We start from the raw sequence: 21,656 nt of genomic DNA on the forward strand, positions 1-21,656 counted from the left end.
ACTAAAAGCGTGCAGTTTTCGTCTTAGTCCCACCCCTTTATGCTTGTTCCACATGGCCTTAAGCGAAGAAATACAACAAATAAATGCACAAAGCAACTATTAAAAACTATTTTATATTCTGATCACTAATTGATAGATATCCCAGCTCTGTTGGTCGCGGTTCCCTCTCCATTTGGTGCACTGAGCTCCTGAAGCTGCACACAGGGCTCTGCTAGACTCTAGGTCACACACCTGGGTCCAGACCACAGCGCTGCAAGCTGCTGCTCTGGCAATACAGATGTTTGCTTTGTTTTGTTTTTTCACTGTTTGACATGCGGTATCATGCCAGCTCTTATCGTTAAGTGATCGTGGCGGTGAGACACTCATTGCTTGAGGTGAAAGACTACAACAAGTAATTGTAATGCAATTTAATAAAAAATAATAAGCATCAGGTTTTATCGCAGATTGAAGCCGTTTTATGCGTCAGCGAAAAGCTGGCCTGTAAATCTTAAAGTTATCTTGAAACTGCGCCGAGTTAAACTCAAAAGTAAGCACATGTTCAGTGAATAGCATTTACATAGGTGTAAACTGCGATTGCACTGAAAGTGTTGTGTTGGCCCAATCCTCCCTGTGTGTGTTTGGGCCCCCCTGATAGGCCCTGTGTGTGTCACACCGGGGTGGTAACTTTGAAGACAGACTGGCCTGTCAGCACAGTTCCTCCCATCTCCTCCGACTGACTGACAGGCAGATAGCAGGAACAGAAAGTGTCGGCAGCTGCCTTCATCGACCACTCTCATCTTTTACACACCGTTGAACACAGTGGCGAATCGACAAGATGAACGCTCCGCTCCTGTTTCGGCTTCTACTGACAGCAGCTTCGATGTGGATGTTTGGTAAGATCATAACATTTTTTATTTACATTTTTTTTTTTTTGGATTGCGGTGTTGTACGCACCGTTTCTCCATAGCAGACTCCGTAGTGGCGGCTCAAACTGATGCCGGTCTGTTGTTTAACTTTGCTCTTCTACCATAATAAATTGTTTGTGCTATAATTTATTATGTGATTTTTTTTTAAAACTAGATATTATATAAATATATGTATGCAGTACAGATCTGTGTGTTGTTACTGTTGCACTATTGATACCTTTACTGCAGGAGGCCTTCATAGAGGTCAGCTCCTTTTTTTGAGTGGCATCGAAATAAAAAGTATTTATATTCTGTATTTGGCAGCGAGTTGGATATTTTCTTAGATTGCTTGTTTGTTTTCTTGAATTTGTGCATTTTATAAATCCTTAATAGAAAATCATCTTTCAACAACAAGCAACCTTTAACTCGTCCCTCACTGTCAGCCGCTTACCTTTACATTGTATTACACAATATAAACAATTTCAATTGAAATATGTGCACATTAAAAAAAAAAATTAATAAACAAAGCGCAAAATGCTTCCTAGTTTATTATGAATTTAGATTAAGTAAATCTTCCGATGGAGGCCGCTCGCTTAAAGACTTGATACTTTCTACATTTCCATTTCCAAAAGTCACCCTCTCCGAGTTGGACATTTTGTTTCAATTGCATCTGCAGTGTTTCCCTAAAGTCGCCTGAGTTTGTGGTGTTTTCATCATTGCTGCATGAATTGTAGGAAAAACACTGAAGCGCTCCCTAAGCTTTACAGACAGCAATCGTTGGTTTTTGCAGATGGAGGCCCCAGTCTACATTTTTAAAAATCTTTTCAGACTTTGTTTCGCCTCGCTTTACTCAGTGGTAAATAAATGAAATGATCTTAACTACTCTTAGCTAGACCTTTTTAGTTGTTGGTGCTTGACTTTCTTTATTATAATCTCCAACTTTACGTTTTCGCTCTCTAGGTTCGTGCCTGGACCTGCAACAAGTCGCTTACCCCGCGATCAGCAGCACTGAGAGTATTGAATGTGACTGTGGTAAACTCAGCTGTGACAATGTCTACTGGTTCCGAACTGTTCCCAGCGAGAGCAAAGCAGAGTTTATTGGCAGATCCAACAACGCTGACCGTTCTAACCATGGGCCTTCGTACGAGGCAGACAAACATCGCTTCAAGTTAAGCAAGAGGGGCAGCTCGACCTTTGTCCTGCGCATCATCAATGTGACCAAAGCGGACGCAGGGATTTACTCGTGCGTCGTAACGGCCTCTAAAGAGATGATGTTTAATCCTGGGGTTGTTTTTCGGCCAGGAGGTTAGTATGCTGAAGTTCTTTGTTTTGCTTCGGTAAGCCTCGGGTGTTCATTAATGCGTGTTGAGAAAGGTTTCAACGCAATCTCTGTCAGATTTTTATAGGCACAAGGGGAGTAGGTAAATGGATGGCATCTTTTGTACTATAACAACAAAAAGACAAATGAACTCACAAGTGGAAATAATTGTGCGCCAGGCAATCAGATATGAATGTCCAATGAACTTTGGGTCAGATTCTCGTTTTTTTTTACAATTCAGCTTCCACCTACTCCCGTATTTCTTAAAAACTACAACCAATCTATACATGAAGAATCAATATATTCCCTTGTTAATTTCTTTCAAGGTCAGAGGATGTTCTTCGGCCCTCCTTTTTCTGTTTTCTTTGTTTGGCCATGCTGGACTCACGAACGCTCTCTTGCTGCTTTTCCTGAGAGACGTAAAGATGCCGTAGACATTCATGGAGGATGGAGCCCACGAAACCTATCACAGATTCTGACTGAACTCCAAAATGTCGATTCCTTGGAACTGCAAATGTAAAATAATCATAGGCTTCGTATATCTTAGATATCAGCTTTGGATGTCACTTATCTGTTTGGACGTGATTTTTCATCAGCTCATTAATTGTCTGCAGATAGAAATGCAAGAAAAAAATGCTCAGCATGGCAAAAGGAGAGTCTCCCAAAGTGTTCGTCATATAGCAAGAAAACTTTGGGGTCTTTAAAATTTTGGTTAGTTATTTCTAAAAATAGCAAAAGTACTGCACCCTCCACATTTATTGACCGCTTGATGAAGATCATCAGCATTCTACATCTCGTTGCTTGTACTTGTGACAGTGCAATGACAATAAAGTTGAATTCTATTCTATTCTATTCTAAGATATGCCAAAAGCTTTTAAAACGCCACACATAAAAAAAAAATTATGTTTTTTAAAAGGTCCACCATCGGAGCAAATATAAGTGTACTTGGGCTGCTTTTTAAAGTATGCTTCACTTTTTTAAAGTGTCAAGGAACGCTTCATTCAGAACTTCTTATTGGGTCCATGGTGGTTCAGGAGATCGTCCCTTTGATCCCGGCGAGCTGCCAGTTCGAATCCCTGCTTCATCTGTCTCAGACACGTCACTCGTCTTGCCTTCTGCTGATGGGCAGAGGGTGCACGGCCTGCCAGGCTGTCCCCCGGGCGGCCGTGGCTACACTGTAGCTCACCGCCATCATGGCGTGAACAGAGCAAATGACTGCATGCAGTGTGAAGCGCTTTGGGGTCCTCTGGACTTCAGAAGGCGCTAGGCAAGTAGAAAAGACATAGAAAATCCACGACTTTCTCTTTTCTGGGGATCTAAACATTTTGTTCTCTGGATCTCACTTTCTCTTAAGCAACACTGAAAAAGGGGAAAGACAAGAGGGCATGACATTTAAGTAAGGAAGATGTGTAGGCCTCGACGAAAGTTTCAGGTGTATTATTTTTGTCTTATCTCTGTGCATAATTTCTAAATCGCAAAACTGCTAAATATGAACCAAATATGTTATTAGGATGATTCAACCACTCTTGTCTAGTAATTGGCCGCTTGTTCTTTAATACGGCGTAAGGTAATTCAGGAGGGCGAGAAACTGCAACTAAGATGTTTTGCTGCCAAAACATTGATGCATCTTTTCAACAAAGTTTCATCTTCTGAGAATAAAATCAAATAATTATTTTTGATCTCAAAACTTTGCACCTGTCCATCGTACGCAAGGAACCAAAGGAACCAAAGTTGAAATACCTGAAGACTGCTTAGTTTAGGGTTTATTGTTCCAAATCAAACGGGTCATCTCGCAGTTTTAACCACTCCCTGAACCATCCTAGATTTTCAAGGTGAGGTGCTTCAGCGACAAAAAATTCATTTAAAGCCGGGGTTTTTACGAATCGTTCACCAGCGGTGCTAAATAAATGCGGAGATCCTCGTATGTAAGAATTTGCTGCAATAATTCATATAAAATGACCTTCTTTTTTTTTCTTTCTAACTTCACATGTATGGTTCTTTTCGGCAGAGACCCGTCCAACTTTGCCTCCAGTCACGAAGCCGAAACCCAAACCCATCTGTCCCTGCTCGCCGAAGAACCGGCCTCAGGGTACGTGAGGTTTTTCAGCAGCTTCTTATATCCAGTCTGGATATAATGATGACACACGATCATCACTCTTTGCTTGGAGGGTGCAAATGCTGTCAGAATGGAATCAAACCGAAGCAATAGAAGACAGAACATGTACCTATGATGGCAGATTGTACAAGACTGCAGCTAAATTATGTGTAAAAGACGGAGTAAACCCCAATCAGTGTAACTGTAATGCTTGTTTACTCCAGATGGCTGTGACTCCCTGATTTTTTGGCCGCTCGTCGGAGTCGTTTCGGGCTTGGGTCTGGGTCTTCTCTGCACGCTGTATTATTTCAACCGTAAGCGCTGTTTTACGCAGCTTCTTCTGTGGGAAAACATCCGCATCACCAAACATTTTATCATCAAATGTCACATCTTTTTTTTTTTTTATCCTTCAAACTGTTTCTCACTGTTTTTCCCAAACAGGATTGCCCAAAAAATGTCGCCACCACTTTGTGAAGTAAGTCCAGATGTAAAACTGTTGGCTTCTTTCTACAAAAAAAAAAAATTGGTTTTCTCTCTTCTATTTCTATCGGCATTCTGTTCAGATGTATCACTATAAACTGAGCATACTGATGATGTTTACTTTTGTTTTCTGTTACCAAGGAAGAGGCTGATGAACTAGAGAAGTTCATTTTCTGCTTTTCACGAACCTTAAGTAAGTATCCTTTGCATTAGGTCATTTATAATTGTTACATTTATTTGAAAACTAACAAAGCTGGCTCCTCTGACTGCAGGTGCAGCATTTGAGATCGCTTTACTGCAGCTCTTCATCGTTTGGAGATGAGCTGAGCAGCTTGAAGCACCCTGAAGATCTTCTTTGCTAAAAGCAATTACCTTTAAATGGAGAACAGGTCCACAGCCGGAGGCAGGACAGGGTTGTATTATATTGACAAATATTAAGAAATCACTGCTGTATATTTCATAAGCCAGGCAGATTCTTTTAGATAGATTATTTTCATGTGTCACTGTTTATCATTTAGCCATTTTACCTTGAACTAAAAAAAAAATTCTCTGTATTATTGTTCCTTTTTTTTTTTTTTGACAAAAAGACTGTCATTTCCAGTTAAAAACAAATCAGCCGGACATCTTCTGCAAACCTGCGCTCATTCTCTGTATCGTTTTCGCCTTTTTGTATTTATTTGTTTGCGTCACGTCACTTCAGAACATGCTGGGTCCCAGAGGTGAAAACACACGTTTTTGTTTGCAGTTGAAATGAATAAATTTCTGCTTTTCCACCTCATCGCAGAGAGACGAGAGTTTCTGTCACCGGCTCCGGATGGACGGAGGGTAACAATTCGACGCAGCGTTAGGATCTGGTGATAAAGACGTATTCGGTCTCTTGAGGTTCTCAGAAGTCGTCTGCTTCAAAAAAAAGGAAAAATAAAATTGAGCCGAGTAGTTGCGTGTTACCCCGTTTGGAGAGGCTTGGAAGTGGGCGTTGTACTTCCATTGTCAATATTGTGTTGAGCGGAAGTTGAGTAGGTGAGTGACAGGGTTTGGTTTCTTCTTCTGGTTTTGATCTGTGACTTGCCTCATATTCAGTTTCTGTTTTAGCTGCAGCCAATATGTGCGTGCTGGAGCTTTACTGTAAGTGGAGGGTCTAAGGTCATTTTACAGCAAAATGCGTGTCTACTGCTGCCTCAAACACACACACACACACACACACACACACACACACACACCGCTCAGTCACATACACGAGTTCACACCTGTGTGACTGGGGAGTGCAGAGGGCTCGGCGGAGCTGGTGGTGGTGCGGGTCTCGTTGGGGGGCTGGGGGGGTGCGCGGCCCCTTTTCCTGTGTGCTGAAGACACAGGAGACAAAGAGCCATGCTCACAGGAGATGCTATCGCTCCGCTCAGCTTTGAGCTCCTCATCTCGTCTCTGAAACAAAGCGACCGCAAAGAAAACCACACAGAACCACAAGCTCTGACAGCTTCACAGAGACTGTAAGGCGACGACACAAAAGGCTCTTTGGAAACGAAAAGCACGTCAACGAAGGTGAGAATGAATAAAACAAAGTGGAGGATTTTCACAAGCCTTTTTTTTGTTATAATTTATGTTATCATAAATAATGTGATGCAATATTAAGAAAAGCTGTTTTGCGGTTTATTTCTGTTGTAGTATCGACACGTATTTGGTGAATACCTGGACACAGCGGCGGCGACGTTTTATTTTTTTATTCGTGCATGCAGTCAGAGAAATGCGGGAAAACGCGGCAACAAGTTGAGTTTCAGGACAACTTTATTGAGTGAGTGTAAAAAAAACAATCCATTTCCAAAAAAAGAAAACTAAATACCGTTTAAGAACTTAAAACGAATGTGTCAGGCAGCGTTGGAGACGAAGCCAGTAACCGACACTCAAGCGGTCTCTTTGAACTGGCCATGGCCCAGTTTCCTGTGTCAAGTTACAATCAGGTTTTGACAAATTTTCCATCGTACCGTTCCATTTCATACCCAATGTGTTGTAGAAGCACATTTAAAAACAACAGTGTTGACCCAACTGTTTGACTAAGCGTAGAAAACAACGCTCAAAGGCAGCAATAAGAATCAACAAGAACAATAAATAGAATAAAACGTTGAGGTAGTGGACATCAGTCAAACAGGTCTGAACTCGAATCGAAGGCAAGTTTGGCAAAATTAGTTTTCAAAAGGGATTTAAAAAAATCAAACTGTACCGACTCTGCAGTACAAATATGAAGGGTCAGATTGATTCAGAGTCTGGGGACTGCAGAGACAATAGCTTGATCTCTGCTGCGCTTTAATTTGACCATTGACTTCTGGCTGCATGTCCGTGCTCTTTTTGGACTGTAAAACAAGAACAGCTAAATGACTAGGTGCCAAACTATCTAAAATTTTGAAAGCAATTAAAATAATCTTAAAATCAATATGAAAATGAACAGGGTGCCGATGTAAATCTGCTGAAACTGGGTGATGAGATATTACATTGGTAAATGTTAGAAGACAAGCGATGGGTAGACGAATCTAAAATGGGGAAGGTAAGGAAACATGAAAATGATGAAAAATAGATTAATTATTACACATAGTCCACTCATTGTCTTTTTTTTTTTAAGTTAGTGGTCCCTATTTAGGAATCCAGATCCTAATTTAGGGCGTATCAGTTTTTATTTTGTTGAGAATTAATGTAAATTTTTGAGCCAGTTTCGTCAGTTTTGGTGCCCCGTAGGAGGGGACCAGTAGATCCTGTCCTCCACTGTGTAAAAGACTGGATCAGAAATTTGGGGAATGATGTGTTGGGTCGTCATATAAACATAGACAAGAGTTTTCATGAGGTGCCGTATAAAGTGTGGAAAAAATGTCTCGTTTTGTTTTGTTTTCTCTGATTATGACACACAGCCTCTCCCATACCTGTTGCCGGCAGAAATAAAAACGTTGCAATTTTGCTTAGAAGAACAACAAATTTGACTGACGTAATATTTTAGTGCATGTATTTTGTAATAGTTTTGTTATAATCCATTTATAAAAAAAAAAAAGGTTATCAGGAACATTAATATACACATTATACAACATAATATAATCGATATTTTCTATTACGTGAGTCACGTTAGGAATAGTTGCTGCTTTCTTGTTTTAAACAAACCAAACAAACTGACCCGTATCTACTGCGTGCTTTTTGATTATTTATTTTCCAATCTCTTCCGATAAATAACTGAAATCAGATGGAAACTTTAAGCCACCAGTGCTATAATTAAACAACTTTAAAATGTTGGGTTTTTTTCTGATTGCAAAATGTTTAATAACAATCTTGTCATAAAAGAAAGTTGAAATAAATACATTTTTAAAGTTAACACTGTGCTTTACATTCTTTGTTGGGAACAACTGTACTGGAAATAAAGTAGTGGAGAAAAACAAAAAGATATGAATAACAACATGATGCTGCGTCGCCATTTACTCTCTTTATTTTAATAAGATTTCCTGGAAGACTGTTTGTATTAAACAGATTGAATTTTTAGAGCATTTTTTTCATGTCGTCTGCATGACATTACCCTGTAATAATCTCAATCCTTTTGAAATTTGTAACTGTGAAAGTAACAAATTGATTAGCATAAACACTGGAAAAAAAAAAAAAAAGATTCCAGCCGCCCGTTTAAAACCTCCAGGACGAATAGAAATCTGCTATAAACTTCAAATTTAATGTTCAATTTGTCATGACGGCTACATATAAATATATCTACATGCTCTACTTTTTAAGAAATATCTTACTCAAGACAATCATCGACTTCCTAATACAAATAATTTTTAAGCCATCTCCTTTCAAACTTTGTGTAAGTGATGCCTCTCAGCCTGCTTTTAGCTTTCTACTTCAATACGTATTCATCATCATACATAATAAAACTTGACATCTATGAACGTGTTAGCTTTTTCTTCTTGTACTGACAGATTATTTCTGGAAATGATTTGTTCAATTTCTACGACATTTCAAGACTAAAAAAAAATGTTTCCCTTTAGAATCTCTTCTTTGAAATTTTGCCTCATAAGATAAGATGAGATAGATAAGATAAATCTTTATTGTCATTGTCACAAGGACAACGAAATTTAAAAGGTGCCATCAGTCAGTGCACATGCTTAAAAACAAAAAATAACTGTCTCACGATTCACACACAATGTAAGAATTAACAAATGAATGAATGACTTCATGTTTCACTTCATCAGTGAAGTGAATCGGGCCTCGACATGCAGAAGGTCTAAAGCATTTGCTCCACCTGTGACGTGTTTTTCTACATAACATCTCTAGCGTGTTTTATAGTTACAATTCACATTCCCAGCATTCTACGATTTCAAACTTAAGCTTTTATATGTCTAAAAAAAATGAGAGCATAACATTGTTCCAAAAACCTACCATAGTCTGAACAATCCTTATACAGGAAGTCTCAGTAAGGCAGAAAAAAGAAAAGAAAAAAAAAAGATGCGCAGACATTTTGGTGTGCCCAGCTTTCTGCACGTTTCCAGTGCCTCCCTGTCAGATCTCTCCAGTCCTTCTTCCTCCTCTTGATCTGCTGCCTGGCCTCCACGTCCCACCGGATGGTTCTCAGCAAGCAGACGGAACGACCCGCAGTCGCTTCAAGCTTTAATGTTGCACCAACCGGTCCTCTGCCTGCATGTTCGGGGAGCCAGCGTTTCTTTCTCACCGGCTTCCCCTGGTCACCCACAACGCGAAGCGCTCACATATGAGAGTTTCAGTTTGGAGACCCCCCCTGCGTGACTAAGACAGGGAAGCCCATGCAGGTGCGCCTCGGTGGGTGAGTCACGCCTGAAACAGAGATATGGAAAGGTGAAGTGGGCTAATTGAGCGCGTTCTGACTTTGTCTACCCTCCGACAAAAAAGAGCATCAACAGAATCCCCTGCTTACTGAAAACGTTGCTAAGACTGAAACCAGACATCTTTCCATCCGGGTTCAATTTGAAATAGATGTTAAAGAAGCTTAATGAAACTGAATAGCTTCCACTTTTATAATGTTCATCCTCAGTTGTCATGAGGCAATGAGCAATAGTCCCTTAACAGCAGAGGTGATCATTTAATGTGTCTATTTGGTCTGCTGTTTCATCCAGAGCATTCACCTCCTCCCACCAGTGGAACAGAAATCACCCACAGGTGAGAAAAGATGTCAGAACTCGTTGCCTATTTTATTTTCCATCACAGCACAGGAAATGTGGCGGGCTTCGCGTTGCGCCGCGGCAGCCATGTCTCCCCTCGCCGAAGAGTTTCACTTCCCCACAACTGTTATAGGCCAGCTTTCGTCTGAGCTAGTAGAAAATGTTCAGCGGCGTGCAAGAAGCCTTCCTGACCTCTGAACGCGCTCGTCTTGACCCAGTGCCGTTCACATGTGCACGACACACTTTACAGACTTTTATTTGTAAAGGCCATATTAAAAAGCCATCTGTTGCATTTCACTGCACAGCTTCATGTTGATCTGGAACAAATGTTCCCATTAAAATCCAGTGAATCCTGCAACGTGAAAAATGTTCAAAGAGGTTTGAGTACTTTAGCAAATTATCGTATGAAGTGCTCTTGTTGTATAAAACTGGGGACGCTAGTGGTCCAAATATTCAGATTTTTTCTGGATTAGTTTATTATTTTTATTAGCTTTATAGAATTCCTCAATAAAGCCTGATCAAAAACACACCTTACGTCTTAAAAAATACTGATTGGGTCCTTCTTGTGTCTTGAGTTGTTGTTTTTTTTTAAAGGGCACATCTGTACAGCTCGTATTATCCGGACTTTTAGTCACGAGCGTTTCTCAAAACTGCTGAATTTGATTGGTTGAACATTTTTCCGCCTTAACGCTGCTTCAGATTGCCAGACTCTAACCCCAAAGTCAACAGCATCTTTTAGTCATGACATCCGCTGTCAGTGAAGGTGGTTTGCCGTCAGGACTTTTGTCATTCTGCAGGCTGTAAAGGTCCAAACACTAGTGAGGTCAAGACGGGTCTGTGGTCAGAAATGCAGCAATGCGCCGTTCTTCAGCGTCAGTCCATTCTGCAGCACCAACGTGACGTTTCAGCGTTCAAATGTTCAGCAGGCGGTGCGGGTGCGACCCAGTTGCTGTCGCCATCTAGTGGTTTAAATTATACAATTTACTGCTGCGACGCCTTCTTGAAATAATTAATGATCGCAGTTTAGTTCGGGCGTTTTGCGCAGCTTCATGTGGGCAATGCTGCTCAACTTTGACCCTGAAAATAAATCTGTACGTCTATTTGAAAACAGAAGACAGAACTGTACAGGTCCGTCTCAGCAAGTTAGAATGTCATTGAAAAGTTAATTTGTTTCAGTAAATCAACTGAAAAGTGAAACTCATAGGTTTGCTGCACACATAATATTATATTCAAAGTAGTTTAATGATCGTGGTTCACAGGTTATGAAAACCCGGAAGAAAGTTTCTAAGAAAATCAACCAATGAAGAAAGATTTTTAATGCTGAAATATATATATATATATATATTTTTATCCTACGTAATCACAGAGAAAACTGCTGACACACAAAGGGAATGTATATTCCCAGTGTTTGGTATCCACACGTATTAATAGAAAGTTTAGTGGAAGGATTGCTGAACTGCCTTAATGCTCATGTTTTCACGGTGCTCGGCAGGCCAGCAAACTCGAATAACCTAAACCTAGGAGGTAATCTGAGAGTAATCTTTAGGGTCAGTATGGGATGATGAAGGATTCTCCCTTACGACGTTTTACCAGAAGAAAGACGGAGAAAGGGAGTAAAAAACAATGGGAGTAAAAAAACAAATGATGAAACAAGAATTCTGAAAACTTCAACCTGCTTTACGTGAAACCAGGGTGAAACATTTGATTTGGGCAGAAACTGTTTACAGTTATAGTTGCGCTTTCTACCTCCCCCCTCAAACCAGCCCCCTTCTTCTAGCCCACACACTGCTGCGTTAGTGTGCCAATAGTTTTTTTTGGATCAAAATGTGCTGTTTTGATGCTCTAAACCAGGAGGCAGAGGAGCGAAATGCAGATCTGGTGGGCTCCACTTCAAAACGCCGTGCAGACCACGACCGTACTGCAGGAGGGCTCTGCAAGCGTTCACGCTGCAATGATCCCATTCGACACAGAAAAGAAGAAGGTTACAGCTGGGGCGTGGTTTTCTGATATCTCGCTCAACTATCTGCCGTCAGCGTTCAGTAAATAGCAAAGAGACGGCTTCGACGGCTATCGTTGCCTGGAAAAGTTAAAAATGGACCAAAAAGCGATACGAGTTCTGTTGCTTTTATTTCTTTGTCCAAGTAAGTTCAATTTAATCTTATTTTTCTTATGACTGTCATTGTTGTGCGTCGAAAGACAACAGAAGGAAATGATTTCTGTTCTCATTTTACACAATTCAGAAATCAATTCTGCTGGTGAGCCTAAATCGGTAAAAGAGGGGGAGCAGGTGAAGATCATGTGTATGCTGCCTTCGCCGGGGACGATTGTGTTCTGGTTTAGAGTGGTGGAGGACTCAGGCATGGAATTCATCGGGTCTTTCGCTCCTGGTGGTGCCTTAAAAATAGCTGGACCCAACCACGGCAAGAACCTCGTTGTAAGCAAGCAAAGCGATGACTTTGTTTTAACGGTGAAGTCCTTCGACAGGAAAGGTGACAGTGGAGTGTACACCTGTGCTGCTCTCATCACCGGAAATAAGCTCACATTTGGACAAGTAACTCAACTTCGAGGTGAGCTTCGCTTTGTTACCGCCAACAAATCCCCAGCCGATAGCTACATTTTGTGTGGAGTAACATTTCTCAAATTCTGCTCCTTTTTCAGGACCAATTACAGCAACACCAAAACCACCAGTAATCCAGGTTTCCACCACCAGGCAGACAACAACTCCGACCAGGTGTCTTTGTAACCAGAAGGATAAGTCAGGTACACAGAGCAAACTTTAAGCACAGCACAATATCATCTGCATAGTAGTGAAGCTGCGCAGCAAAACAGGCGGTAAAACCAGCATTTATTTAGCAGGCCCTTCCCTGTTTTGTGCTCCGATCATACTGGGCCCACTGGCCGGAGGCTGTGGCCTTCTTCTCCTGCTCCTCGTCATCACCGTTTTATACTGCAACAGTAAGTCCGGCTGACGTTTTGCACCCATAATTCACTCAGCTGGAGTGGTGCAAAAATGAAATAATTGGCGTGGAAGTTTAAGTGACCCGCTTTCATTTTTAATGCCTTCTAGAAATGAGGACTCGGAGATGCCCTCACCATTACAAAAGAAAGTGAGTCGCTCATTTTCCATAATGTTGTCTTAGAGTATTGAGGATGAAGCATTAAAAGGGGAAATTTTGTGCTTTATTTTGGTTTTGTTCTCTCAGCCATAAAGATTACTTTAAAGCAGTTGTTCTGTCTTACTTTTTAACATTTGAAAACTAGTTTTCAAAAGCGCATCAACTATGCATTTAAGTTGCTCTTTGTAAGGCAGAATTTTAAAAGTTTACTTGTGATATCTTAGAACAAGTGTATGATTGATAGCCTTTTAGAATATTGTAAGTTTGTTTACGAACGGGGCCACATGTGCAATAACTTAAAAACCACCTAGCAGGTCCTTTGAAACACTTTTTCTTGGTGAAATTGTTGTATTAAATGCAAGTTTTATTTTTATTTTTAATTTCCAATTATTCACATGTCTCGTCAGGCCGAGGATGATGGCTCCTGAAAAACATCTGCCCGATCGGTACACCTGAAACGGATGTAGTGACTTCGTCTGCAGTTTTTCAAAGTGCAGCTATATCTCCCTCTTTATGTTTGCCAGAAAAAAAAAAGTATTCTTTTAACAACAGCTTGTAAAATACAAAATTAATAATCTGACATGTCAGAAGAAAAAAAAAAATGTATGTATGGCAAAAAATATTTAGTGACCGAAGCGGTTCCCTGTTTTGAGTACAGAGAGAGCTTTGGTTAATTATTAATTATGCCAAACGTATTATTACTATGGACATGAAGTTTTTAACCGAGGTGCAGATTAATGTCAGAAAACAATGCGCTGCTGTGTTAGCATTTTTTATTGTCATGTAAATTTTCCCAATCCTAATTGTTGCTGATGTTAACTGAAGACGAAACTGAGAATATATCATGTTTATATTTCCAACTAACCTTTTTGTAACTGTATATTGATATTTGTTTCTCCTTTTCTTTGCTCACATTTACAGTACTTCGATCTGAGTTTCCTCTTGAACTGAGATCAAACTTTACTGTCACACTTTAGCTTCCTGTTTGTGCTTCAAGCTTTTATATAACCACAGTTCAATTGTTCAGCTGAAATATAACCTGCTTCTTGGATGTGCGTTTTCTTTCATTTTAATACATTATTTGGGCAGCCAAACTAATAACGAAAAAACCAAAACCTGAAATCTTAATATTGCATGTTTTTTGTTTTTGTAACGTTTGGATATTTTTTTTTAAATCCTCTATATGTCAGGAAAAACAAGATTTCTCTTTCTTTCAATAATTCCAGTCAAAGAAAATTTCCTCGCATGGTGAGTTTTTCTTTTCTTTATTTTATGGTATTTTTCCACAGATGTAACAAACGCTTGAGAATCTGTGAAATTACAATATTTGAGACAAAGACATTCGCTTTAAGACCCACTGGAGTCGAGAGGAAGCGGGCTGCTTCAACGGCATTTAGAAAAACCCACAGAAGAGAAAGCTGCATTTAAGGAGATTCTGTTCCTTACGGCTCTAAAGATACACATTTCCGTTGGACCAGTTTTGGTTTTTGTTCCTGATTTGTATTTATTTTTTGTCACTAGCATTGTTAGATGATGAGGCTTTTCATGTTGGCTTTAATTTCACGTTTTGGCACAAATGAGGTCAAACGTAATGATTCTAAGGTTTGCATTTTCTTTAATATGATTTATTTGGTTAGAAAAAAAAGAGAAGCAACCCTCTGTAAATTAAACAGTGTTCTTCTCAAAAGAGCAGAAAGCCTTTTTTTCCCCATTTTTACAGCATGTGAACGACAGCACTTCACAAACATTGTAAACGTATCAGTTCACTAAGTACACTTGTGAATGCCAAAGTTTTTTTTTGTTTTTTTTTTTTTGTCATAATAAGAAACATACTAAAATACCCTTCTCTAAACAGACATTTGTTTGCAGAAACAGAAGAAGAATTTGCAAAAAGCTCCAAGGTACAGAAATAAGCTCGACACCTCCTGGACGTCCTAAACATGTAAACTGGTTAAAACACACACACACACACACACACACACACACACACGCACAGAGCTGTACACTAGTGTTCTCCATAGCATCCAACCACAACTCGATAGGCAACTTGGCTTTTTCCGTGTACATCAAGATTGCACGTACATCCCAACACAAAACTCTCGCCCCGCAGTGCTCCCACACAACCTAAGCGTACGCAAGTGTTGCCTCACGACGTTCAGGTGTCACGCCAGCTGAGATGCAGGACTTTAAGGTTAAAGGTTTCCTGCATTTGTTTCCAAACAGTTTCTTCGTTCTCTCTCGTTCTTTCGACCCATTTTGATGTTAAAAGTCTCTTCAGATCCATTCCCCCCGCCCTCAAAGACAGAAACCAAGAAGGTTTTTTGACATCTTGTAACGGAAAATAAGTCGGTGCTCGCAGATATGTTTGTGTGTGGGGCTTTTTTTCTTTTTTTTTTTGAGCAAGTGTTTTAGGCTGTGTCCAAGTCTGTTGGTCAACTACTAGACATTCTTGATGAGCTAGAAAAATAGAATCGAAATGCGAAAAGCAGCTCCCTCACTGATGTGTCCCTGTGGTCTGGCGGAGGAATTCCACTCACAACCTGCGAAAGGATGAAACAGGCGGTCAGCACGTGCCGGTCGTCAGGTGAAACCGTCTGCTTTGTGAAAGATGGGAGCGCATCTCACCAAGTGAACTAGCTCTTGCCTCCCTTCTTTGTAGACGTGGGCACAACATCCGAGCTCAGCTGAGCCGAGAGCACGTCAGCGGCAGGTTGGGCGTCTTGTTTCTGTGTGGAAGTTATTGTGAAACCATGAAAAAAAAAAAAAAAAAAAGGAGGGAACATTTTGGCATGCAGAAACTTTACAAATACTCTGGTTCTCGAAGACTTTGCTTGATAACCCGCTTTCAGCTCCGAAAAGCTCGCACATCGCTTATCGCTTGCACCTGCTCTATCCTAGAGTCTCATGCGCCGAGCGAATAAGCACCATTGTTTGGCATCCAGGCACAAACATGCAATACAGGGCGGCGGATGTGACAAATCTACACACCTGCTGCTGCAAATATTTGACTCCAGATCGCGGTCATCCATGCGCAAACGAAAAGTAAGATTTTGCCAAAAAGGAACACAAAAAAAAAGACTGCAGCTACACATGAAGTACTAAATCAATGATGAAGAAAAGACACGCAGAAAGCCACTTTTAAATCAACGGGAAATAAAAATGCTTTGAATTCTCGGCTGCATCGTGTAAATGCCGCTGGCAAGATTCACCTTTTTTTTTTTTTACTATATGAGAAATATTTACTAAAGTTAAAAAAAAAAATCTACATTGTGTAATTATCACATTTGCTCTTGGTGTGCCCTCCAAAAGCACAAAGGATTGATATTTATTTATCTTTTTTGTTTGTTTTCAGGTGAAAGGAGCCGTGCAGAAGCGTGCTCTTATGCCTTTGTAGTAGCAACTACCTTCAGCTTTCAGGAGACGCTGCAGTGAACCTAGAGGCCTGTTGCAAAAGTCGGATGCTTTTTGCCCTGGCTTGTGGGAGCTTTGTGATTTAAACATGTGCAATTCTAAAATGCTTTGGCTGAATGAGGCTAGAGTGTGAAAAGTCGAGCCTTAAACCTGGGCTCCATGCGCTAGACGCGTAGCTTACTTTAGACTTTGACTTTGACTTGCTCTTGCCCTGCAACAAAGTTGACAGACTGGTTATGTTCACACTGCTCCTAGTGGTGGTGACGCAGCAACTGCCAGCGAGTTTTCTCCAATGAATAACGTTAAATTAAATTGGGTCAAACCTCCAGTAGTATGTTCTTAAAAGCGTGCGGTATCATTTCTAAATGGCGTCGTGTTTCATATTAATGACCACATTTCAGTTTTACCTTCGGCTTGTCTGTTTTGGATTTGGCCTTTATGGCGTCTGGGGTCAGTGTGTCAGCCAGGGAGTCCAGGGCAGGAGCAGCCATCGGCTAAAAACATGAGGAAAAAAATAAAATAAAAATGAATTCAGTAACAAGCTTTAATTCTGACAAACACAAGATTTGATGAAATTTACAGAAAACACGTTCTAATAAAACCTATAGGAAGTGTGGTTCATTAGAAATAAATCGAGTAGAGTTTCATTTTCCTGTGACCTTCTGCGGTTTTGCGTCCAGCACAGGAGGCTCCAGTTTTGTTGTGGCCGTGTTGACCGGAGCAGAATCCTGAGGAGGTGCAGAGAAATCCCCAGACAGCAGGTCCAAGGCGGTTTGGTCATCCATAGACTCCTGCGGGGTGGAGGAGGAAAAAGAGAGAGAGCAGGGAATAAAAATCTTTCTGCATTCATCAACACGTGATATTTATATTTTGTTATTAATATATTATTGAAAAATGTGTACCTGCTTGGGTTTTGCTGCAGCTTTATCCACTGGTCGTTTCTTTAAAACGAACAAGACGTACGTAAGATTCAAAGTGAACAATATTATCCCACCTGACTCTGTGATTTTCAAAATAACAGTGCTTGGAAATGATTTTTTTTCACCTAACTGTGCAGTGTTACATAACACAACACATGTGCTACATAACAACACAGATGCTTCTGACCATTTCTGCAAAAGCTTTCAAGATGTCATATCCGGTCGCTTTCCTAATCTTCTAGGGATTTTGAAGTTTTTCCAATAGAGTCCTGATAATCTGATGAGGTGGACCAACCAACAACATTTCAGCCTAGTAATATGAATTATGTTTGGCTTCGCAAACAATGGCAAAAATCTAACATTTTCAGTTAGTTACATAGAGGGAGTAATGTCAATAAAGCTGATATGACATATTTCTACTAAGGGAACCATTACTAATTTATCTACACAAAACCTCATAAAAAAATGTAATACAATAAAAACAACCCCTGTGATTGTGTCTTTACTGTGTTAACTTAAAAGAAGACATAGCTGCAGTTTCAATCATTTTACCTCCAGGTCTTCCTTAGTCGGCCGAAACTCCGGAGGCAGAGTGTCGTCTCTTTCTCCCATCTTAGCCAACTTTTCTTCGACGATCTTTTTCTCCTGCAACGACAGAGCGGCCACACGTCAAAGAAGGCGATGCGACATGGTGACCCTGTCGTCTGAGAGTTCAAGGACTTGCCGGAGGACTTACCTTGACGACGTCCTTGGCGGGAACGGGGGCAGGCTGCGGAGCGGGGGCGACGTCCTTTAGCGTGTTGGACAGAACGTCGAGGGCGCTGTTCGCTTCTGCCGGCAACTGAGTCCACGAGAGAAAGAAAGGAAACGGAAAGTTTGATTTCTAATTCCTGGGTGTTGCGAGATCTAAAACAGGCTTGGCTCGCGGTGGATCTTTACCGGTATGTCGGCATCCGCTGCAGCGCAAGGTGCAGATTTTACAGACGGAGCTGCAGAGGAGGCGACGAAATCTCCCGCCAAGGCATCCAGGGCGGCACCAGACGACTGAGAACGATGGAGCGACAGTCTTTACTAAGGAGAGTCCATTTCTGAGGTAAGCAGTTGTGATTACACCGCGCCGCTGCGTACCTGTGCTGGAGGGACAGATGGGAGGCCGACAGGAGCCTGGCTGACAGGAGCTACAGAGGAGGATGTGAAATCTCCTGACAAAATGTCCAGAGCCTCTCCGGTTCCCATGGTGGGCTGGTGGAAAAAAAAAAAAGAAGAAAAGAAAAACTTAACACACTCTAAAACCAGGTTAGTAACAAAAAATGACACCTGACTACTAGAAGGTAAAATGTTCTCTGTCTCACCTCCGGTTTGGGAGCGGGCAGTTTCTCAAGTTCTTCCTTGTTAAACCTGTATTCTGGAGGCAGCGTGTCGTCTCTTTCACCCACAAACACACCCTTCTCTTTCTTGATTTTGCCCACCTGCAAGAAGAAGAAGAACGCAAAAGGAATCATTCAATTTAGTAATCAGACCTCAAAAATGTGCACATCCTCAAAAAACAAAACAAAAAAAAAAACGCGTGCATCTGCGTGCTCTTTACCGAGACGATGTCTTCAGGTCGGAGTTTGGGGGGCTCGGGTTTTGGCTTGTCCTCTGGAAGTGTGTCGCTAAGAGCGCTGAGAGCATCCAGAGAGATGGAGTCCCCCTGAAGTGGAAGGAAAGAGAGAGGAAATGACACCTCCAAACTGAAATCGGTACAAAGTAGAAGAAAAATAAAAGAAGAAACAAAAACATGGTTTGTACCGCCAGCTTTACCTTTGCTAGCTCTGGTTTCTTCTGGACAGCTTGGGGACAGTCGCTCTTCTGGACAGTCTTCTGCAAAGACACACAAAAGAAGCACACTGTACCACATATCGACTGGAGAACTTTGAAAGGTTTTAGAGGAACATTATAATTGGAAACTATATCGTTGATTGTTGTAATCTTTGAAAGGAGACGTCGTGTCTGAAAGGGGGACATCAGATGAAGACCACAAGTGATCAGTCATTGCTGATCCACACCGTTCTGCTGTCTGAGAATATTTTATTGATGGAACAAATCTGGGTTCTCCATTTACAAGCTAAGAGTTTTACCTTTTATAATTACTTTGGAGTTAAAGGAGACTGTATTGGATGCTGCAGCTCCTGGTCTGACTGTCCCCAGGGTTGGAGAGAAACGTTTACAGTCCTAAATAAAGTTTGCATTGAGTCACAAAATCTACATGACCTGTTCTATTGCTACACTAAAAATGGCAATAATTTTAACTAAGATATATCTGTAAAAACATTTCACATTTATGCATCACCGAGAAATGAATGTTATAAATCTGTTTATAGTTAAAAAAAAAAAAAAACTGCTTGGTTTTCTGACACTTGTGGCCAAAGTTATGAAGCTCAACCCTAGAGGGTGTAAATAGCTGCTGTCTGCTGACCCCTGGTGGAGGGAAAGGGCAGCTGAAACACTAGTTATTCAAGTGTATGCTGTTCAGAGTAAAGCGCTACATTTATGAAGCAGGCAATCATCTTTTCCTTACAATAAGCGGAAACTAGGTCGCAAAAAAAAACAAACCCAGAAAACATCCTAAACTTAGCCTAGCATTTCAGTTAGCTGCCTAATTGTTTTATTGTAGCCTGTGGTGAGTTTACTGACAACTGGGGTCGCATGAGCAGAGTTAAATAAATGTGTAAAATAAAAAAAAATAAACAAAAGATGTCTTGGACAAAATATCTGTCACTCAGAAAAAACAAACAAACAAAAAAAACATGTTCAGAATGTCTCAATCACAGCACCAATGCAGTCCAGATGAAATGCAGAGAATAACTTGCGGAGCCTTTAAGCTAACGAGTTTTCAAAGACAAAAATCTAACTGATTTTTAGGAAATATGCGACTGGGATCAAGAAAAGCCAGTTTGTAAAGAACTTAGATGTGTATGTGGGTCGATAAAACCCTCATGGGGGTCATCTCTAGTGAGCGCACAGGTAGTTCAGTTTAGATTTTTACCTCTGGAGTTTTCTTTGCAGGGGGAGGAACAGGTGCGTGGACTCCGGACGCTTTAGATGGAGCCACAAAATCAAGACTTTCCAAAGCAGCCAAATCCTCCACTTTTGCCTAAAAATACAAAAAAAATAAAAATAAAATAAAATATTTACAAACTGTTTAAAACAACAGAGAATGGAAAGTGTGATATTTTGCAAATCCATGTTTTGATACTTCCCTCAGTTCAAACAAGTATATAAACAAATAATATAATGCTGGAGAAAAAAAAACCCACATATCTGCCTCCAAGATAACCCTACAAATGTTCCTACATGTTAATGAACTTATCTCTTTTACTTGCAGACAAATTATTTTTTTTTAAAAATGACTAAATTTAATGCCTGACCACTGAACAGGTGTATCTGTGGTATACCTGTGCTGGAAGAGCTGAGGGTTTTACAACTGGAGCCTGGACAGGAGCAGCTGAAGACGAGGTTGTGAAATCTCCAGACAAAAAGTCCAGAGCTTCACCAGTCCCAATTTTGGGCTAAAGGACAGAGAGAAGATTCCATCACTTGATGTGACACTGACCCATGATTATCTGAAGTTATTGAGCATCGTCTGAAGCAGGCGTTTTAATCTGAACTCCCTCAGATTGGACTTGTTTAGTGTCTAACCTCTGGTTTTGGAGCGGGCAAGTTTTTGAGCTCTTCTTTGTTAAACCTATAACCCGGGGGAAGTGTGTCCTCCCTCTCTCCAACCCGCACGCCCTTTTCCTCCTTTACTTTGCCTTCCTGCAAACATAAAAAGGGAAAGGATGCATAAGCAACACAGAGAACATCCTGCGTGGCATCAAAAAGCTTCAGAGTATTCAGTAGTTTTATTTTACCGAGACGATATCCTCAGGCCTGACTTTGGGAGGTTCTGGTTTCGGTTTGTCTTCTGGCAGAGTGTCAACGAGAGCGCTGAGCGCATCCAGAGACATTTTGCCGCCCTGAGGAGAGACAAGAAAATCTATTAATATCGATCCCATATCAAAAGGTTCTCCTGTGCAAATGTGAAGCAAGATGGGAAGTGGGAAATGAAGGACAAAGAGAGAGAGAGAAAAAAAAGCTTTTGCCACTGCACCTGATCACTCTTTGGTTTATCCACGGGGCCAGACTTTCCTGCTGAAGGCTTCTTCCCAGAAACAGGAGGAACTCCAGAGGACTCCACTTTCTAACAGACAAAAAACATGACATTTATTTTAAATGGGAGAAAAAAAATAGCACATCA

At 40.8% G+C, this 21,656-nt stretch overlaps 3 protein-coding genes across 24 annotated transcripts in view; 2 read left to right on the plus strand and 1 right to left on the minus strand.

Moving 5' to 3' along the window:
* The first annotated feature begins 663 nt into the window (after nucleotides 1–663).
* On the plus strand, nucleotides 664–5,555 carry LOC102231445. Its single transcript, XM_023325517.1, has 7 exons — nucleotides 664–872; nucleotides 1,845–2,189; nucleotides 4,211–4,291; nucleotides 4,522–4,611; nucleotides 4,739–4,772; nucleotides 4,919–4,970; nucleotides 5,050–5,555. The coding sequence occupies exons 1-6, from the start codon at nucleotides 815–817 to the stop codon at nucleotides 4,935–4,937; spliced, it is 627 nt and encodes a 208-aa protein (XP_023181285.1). The 5' UTR covers nucleotides 664–814; the 3' UTR covers nucleotides 4,938–4,970; nucleotides 5,050–5,555.
* A 527-nt stretch (nucleotides 5,556–6,082) lies between these two features.
* On the plus strand, nucleotides 6,083–14,097 carry cd8a (CD8a molecule). 2 transcript variants are annotated; one of them, XM_023325516.1, is made up of 6 exons: nucleotides 6,083–12,071; nucleotides 12,171–12,497; nucleotides 12,589–12,690; nucleotides 12,784–12,885; nucleotides 12,998–13,037; nucleotides 13,454–14,097. In XM_023325516.1, the coding sequence occupies exons 1-6, from the start codon at nucleotides 12,023–12,025 to the stop codon at nucleotides 13,500–13,502; spliced, it is 669 nt and encodes a 222-aa protein (XP_023181284.1). In that variant the 5' UTR covers nucleotides 6,083–12,022; the 3' UTR covers nucleotides 13,503–14,097. The 2 variants fall into 2 exon arrangements, with proteins under 2 accessions (XP_023181284.1, XP_014327776.2); XM_014472290.2 differs by having other exon boundaries at nucleotides 6,091–12,071; nucleotides 12,787–12,885.
* A 552-nt stretch (nucleotides 14,098–14,649) lies between these two features.
* cast (calpastatin) overlaps nucleotides 14,650–21,656 on the minus strand; it is a 39,179-nt gene continuing 32,172 nt past the window's right edge. For 20 of the 21 annotated variants that reach the window (XM_023325501.1, XM_023325494.1, XM_023325510.1 and 17 more), the window contains 18 exons: nucleotides 21,510–21,599; nucleotides 21,271–21,375; nucleotides 21,059–21,175; nucleotides 20,815–20,928; nucleotides 20,406–20,513; nucleotides 19,181–19,240; nucleotides 18,966–19,070; nucleotides 18,730–18,846; nucleotides 18,506–18,619; nucleotides 18,317–18,421; nucleotides 18,114–18,218; nucleotides 17,930–18,022; nucleotides 17,360–17,398; nucleotides 17,117–17,248; nucleotides 16,865–16,951; nucleotides 16,639–16,668; nucleotides 15,672–15,772; nucleotides 14,650–15,586 (listed from right to left, as the gene is read on the minus strand). In XM_023325501.1, coding sequence (XP_023181269.1) covers nucleotides 15,680–15,772; nucleotides 16,639–16,668; nucleotides 16,865–16,951; nucleotides 17,117–17,248; nucleotides 17,360–17,398; nucleotides 17,930–18,022; nucleotides 18,114–18,218; nucleotides 18,317–18,421; nucleotides 18,506–18,619; nucleotides 18,730–18,846; nucleotides 18,966–19,070; nucleotides 19,181–19,240; nucleotides 20,406–20,513; nucleotides 20,815–20,928; nucleotides 21,059–21,175; nucleotides 21,271–21,375; nucleotides 21,510–21,599 — 1,614 coding nt within the window. In that variant the 3' untranslated portion in view covers nucleotides 14,650–15,586; nucleotides 15,672–15,679. The remainder of the gene's footprint in view (nucleotides 15,587–15,671; nucleotides 15,773–16,638; nucleotides 16,669–16,864; nucleotides 16,952–17,116; nucleotides 17,249–17,359; nucleotides 17,399–17,929; nucleotides 18,023–18,113; nucleotides 18,219–18,316; nucleotides 18,422–18,505; nucleotides 18,620–18,729; nucleotides 18,847–18,965; nucleotides 19,071–19,180; nucleotides 19,241–20,405; nucleotides 20,514–20,814; nucleotides 20,929–21,058; nucleotides 21,176–21,270; nucleotides 21,376–21,509; nucleotides 21,600–21,656) is intronic. The other variant, XM_023325495.1, reaches the window with a different exon arrangement.

Source organism: Xiphophorus maculatus, chromosome 20 (genome assembly GCF_002775205.1).
Source record: "Xiphophorus maculatus strain JP 163 A chromosome 20, X_maculatus-5.0-male, whole genome shotgun sequence".
Taxonomy (NCBI): Eukaryota; Metazoa; Chordata; class Actinopteri; order Cyprinodontiformes; family Poeciliidae; genus Xiphophorus; species Xiphophorus maculatus.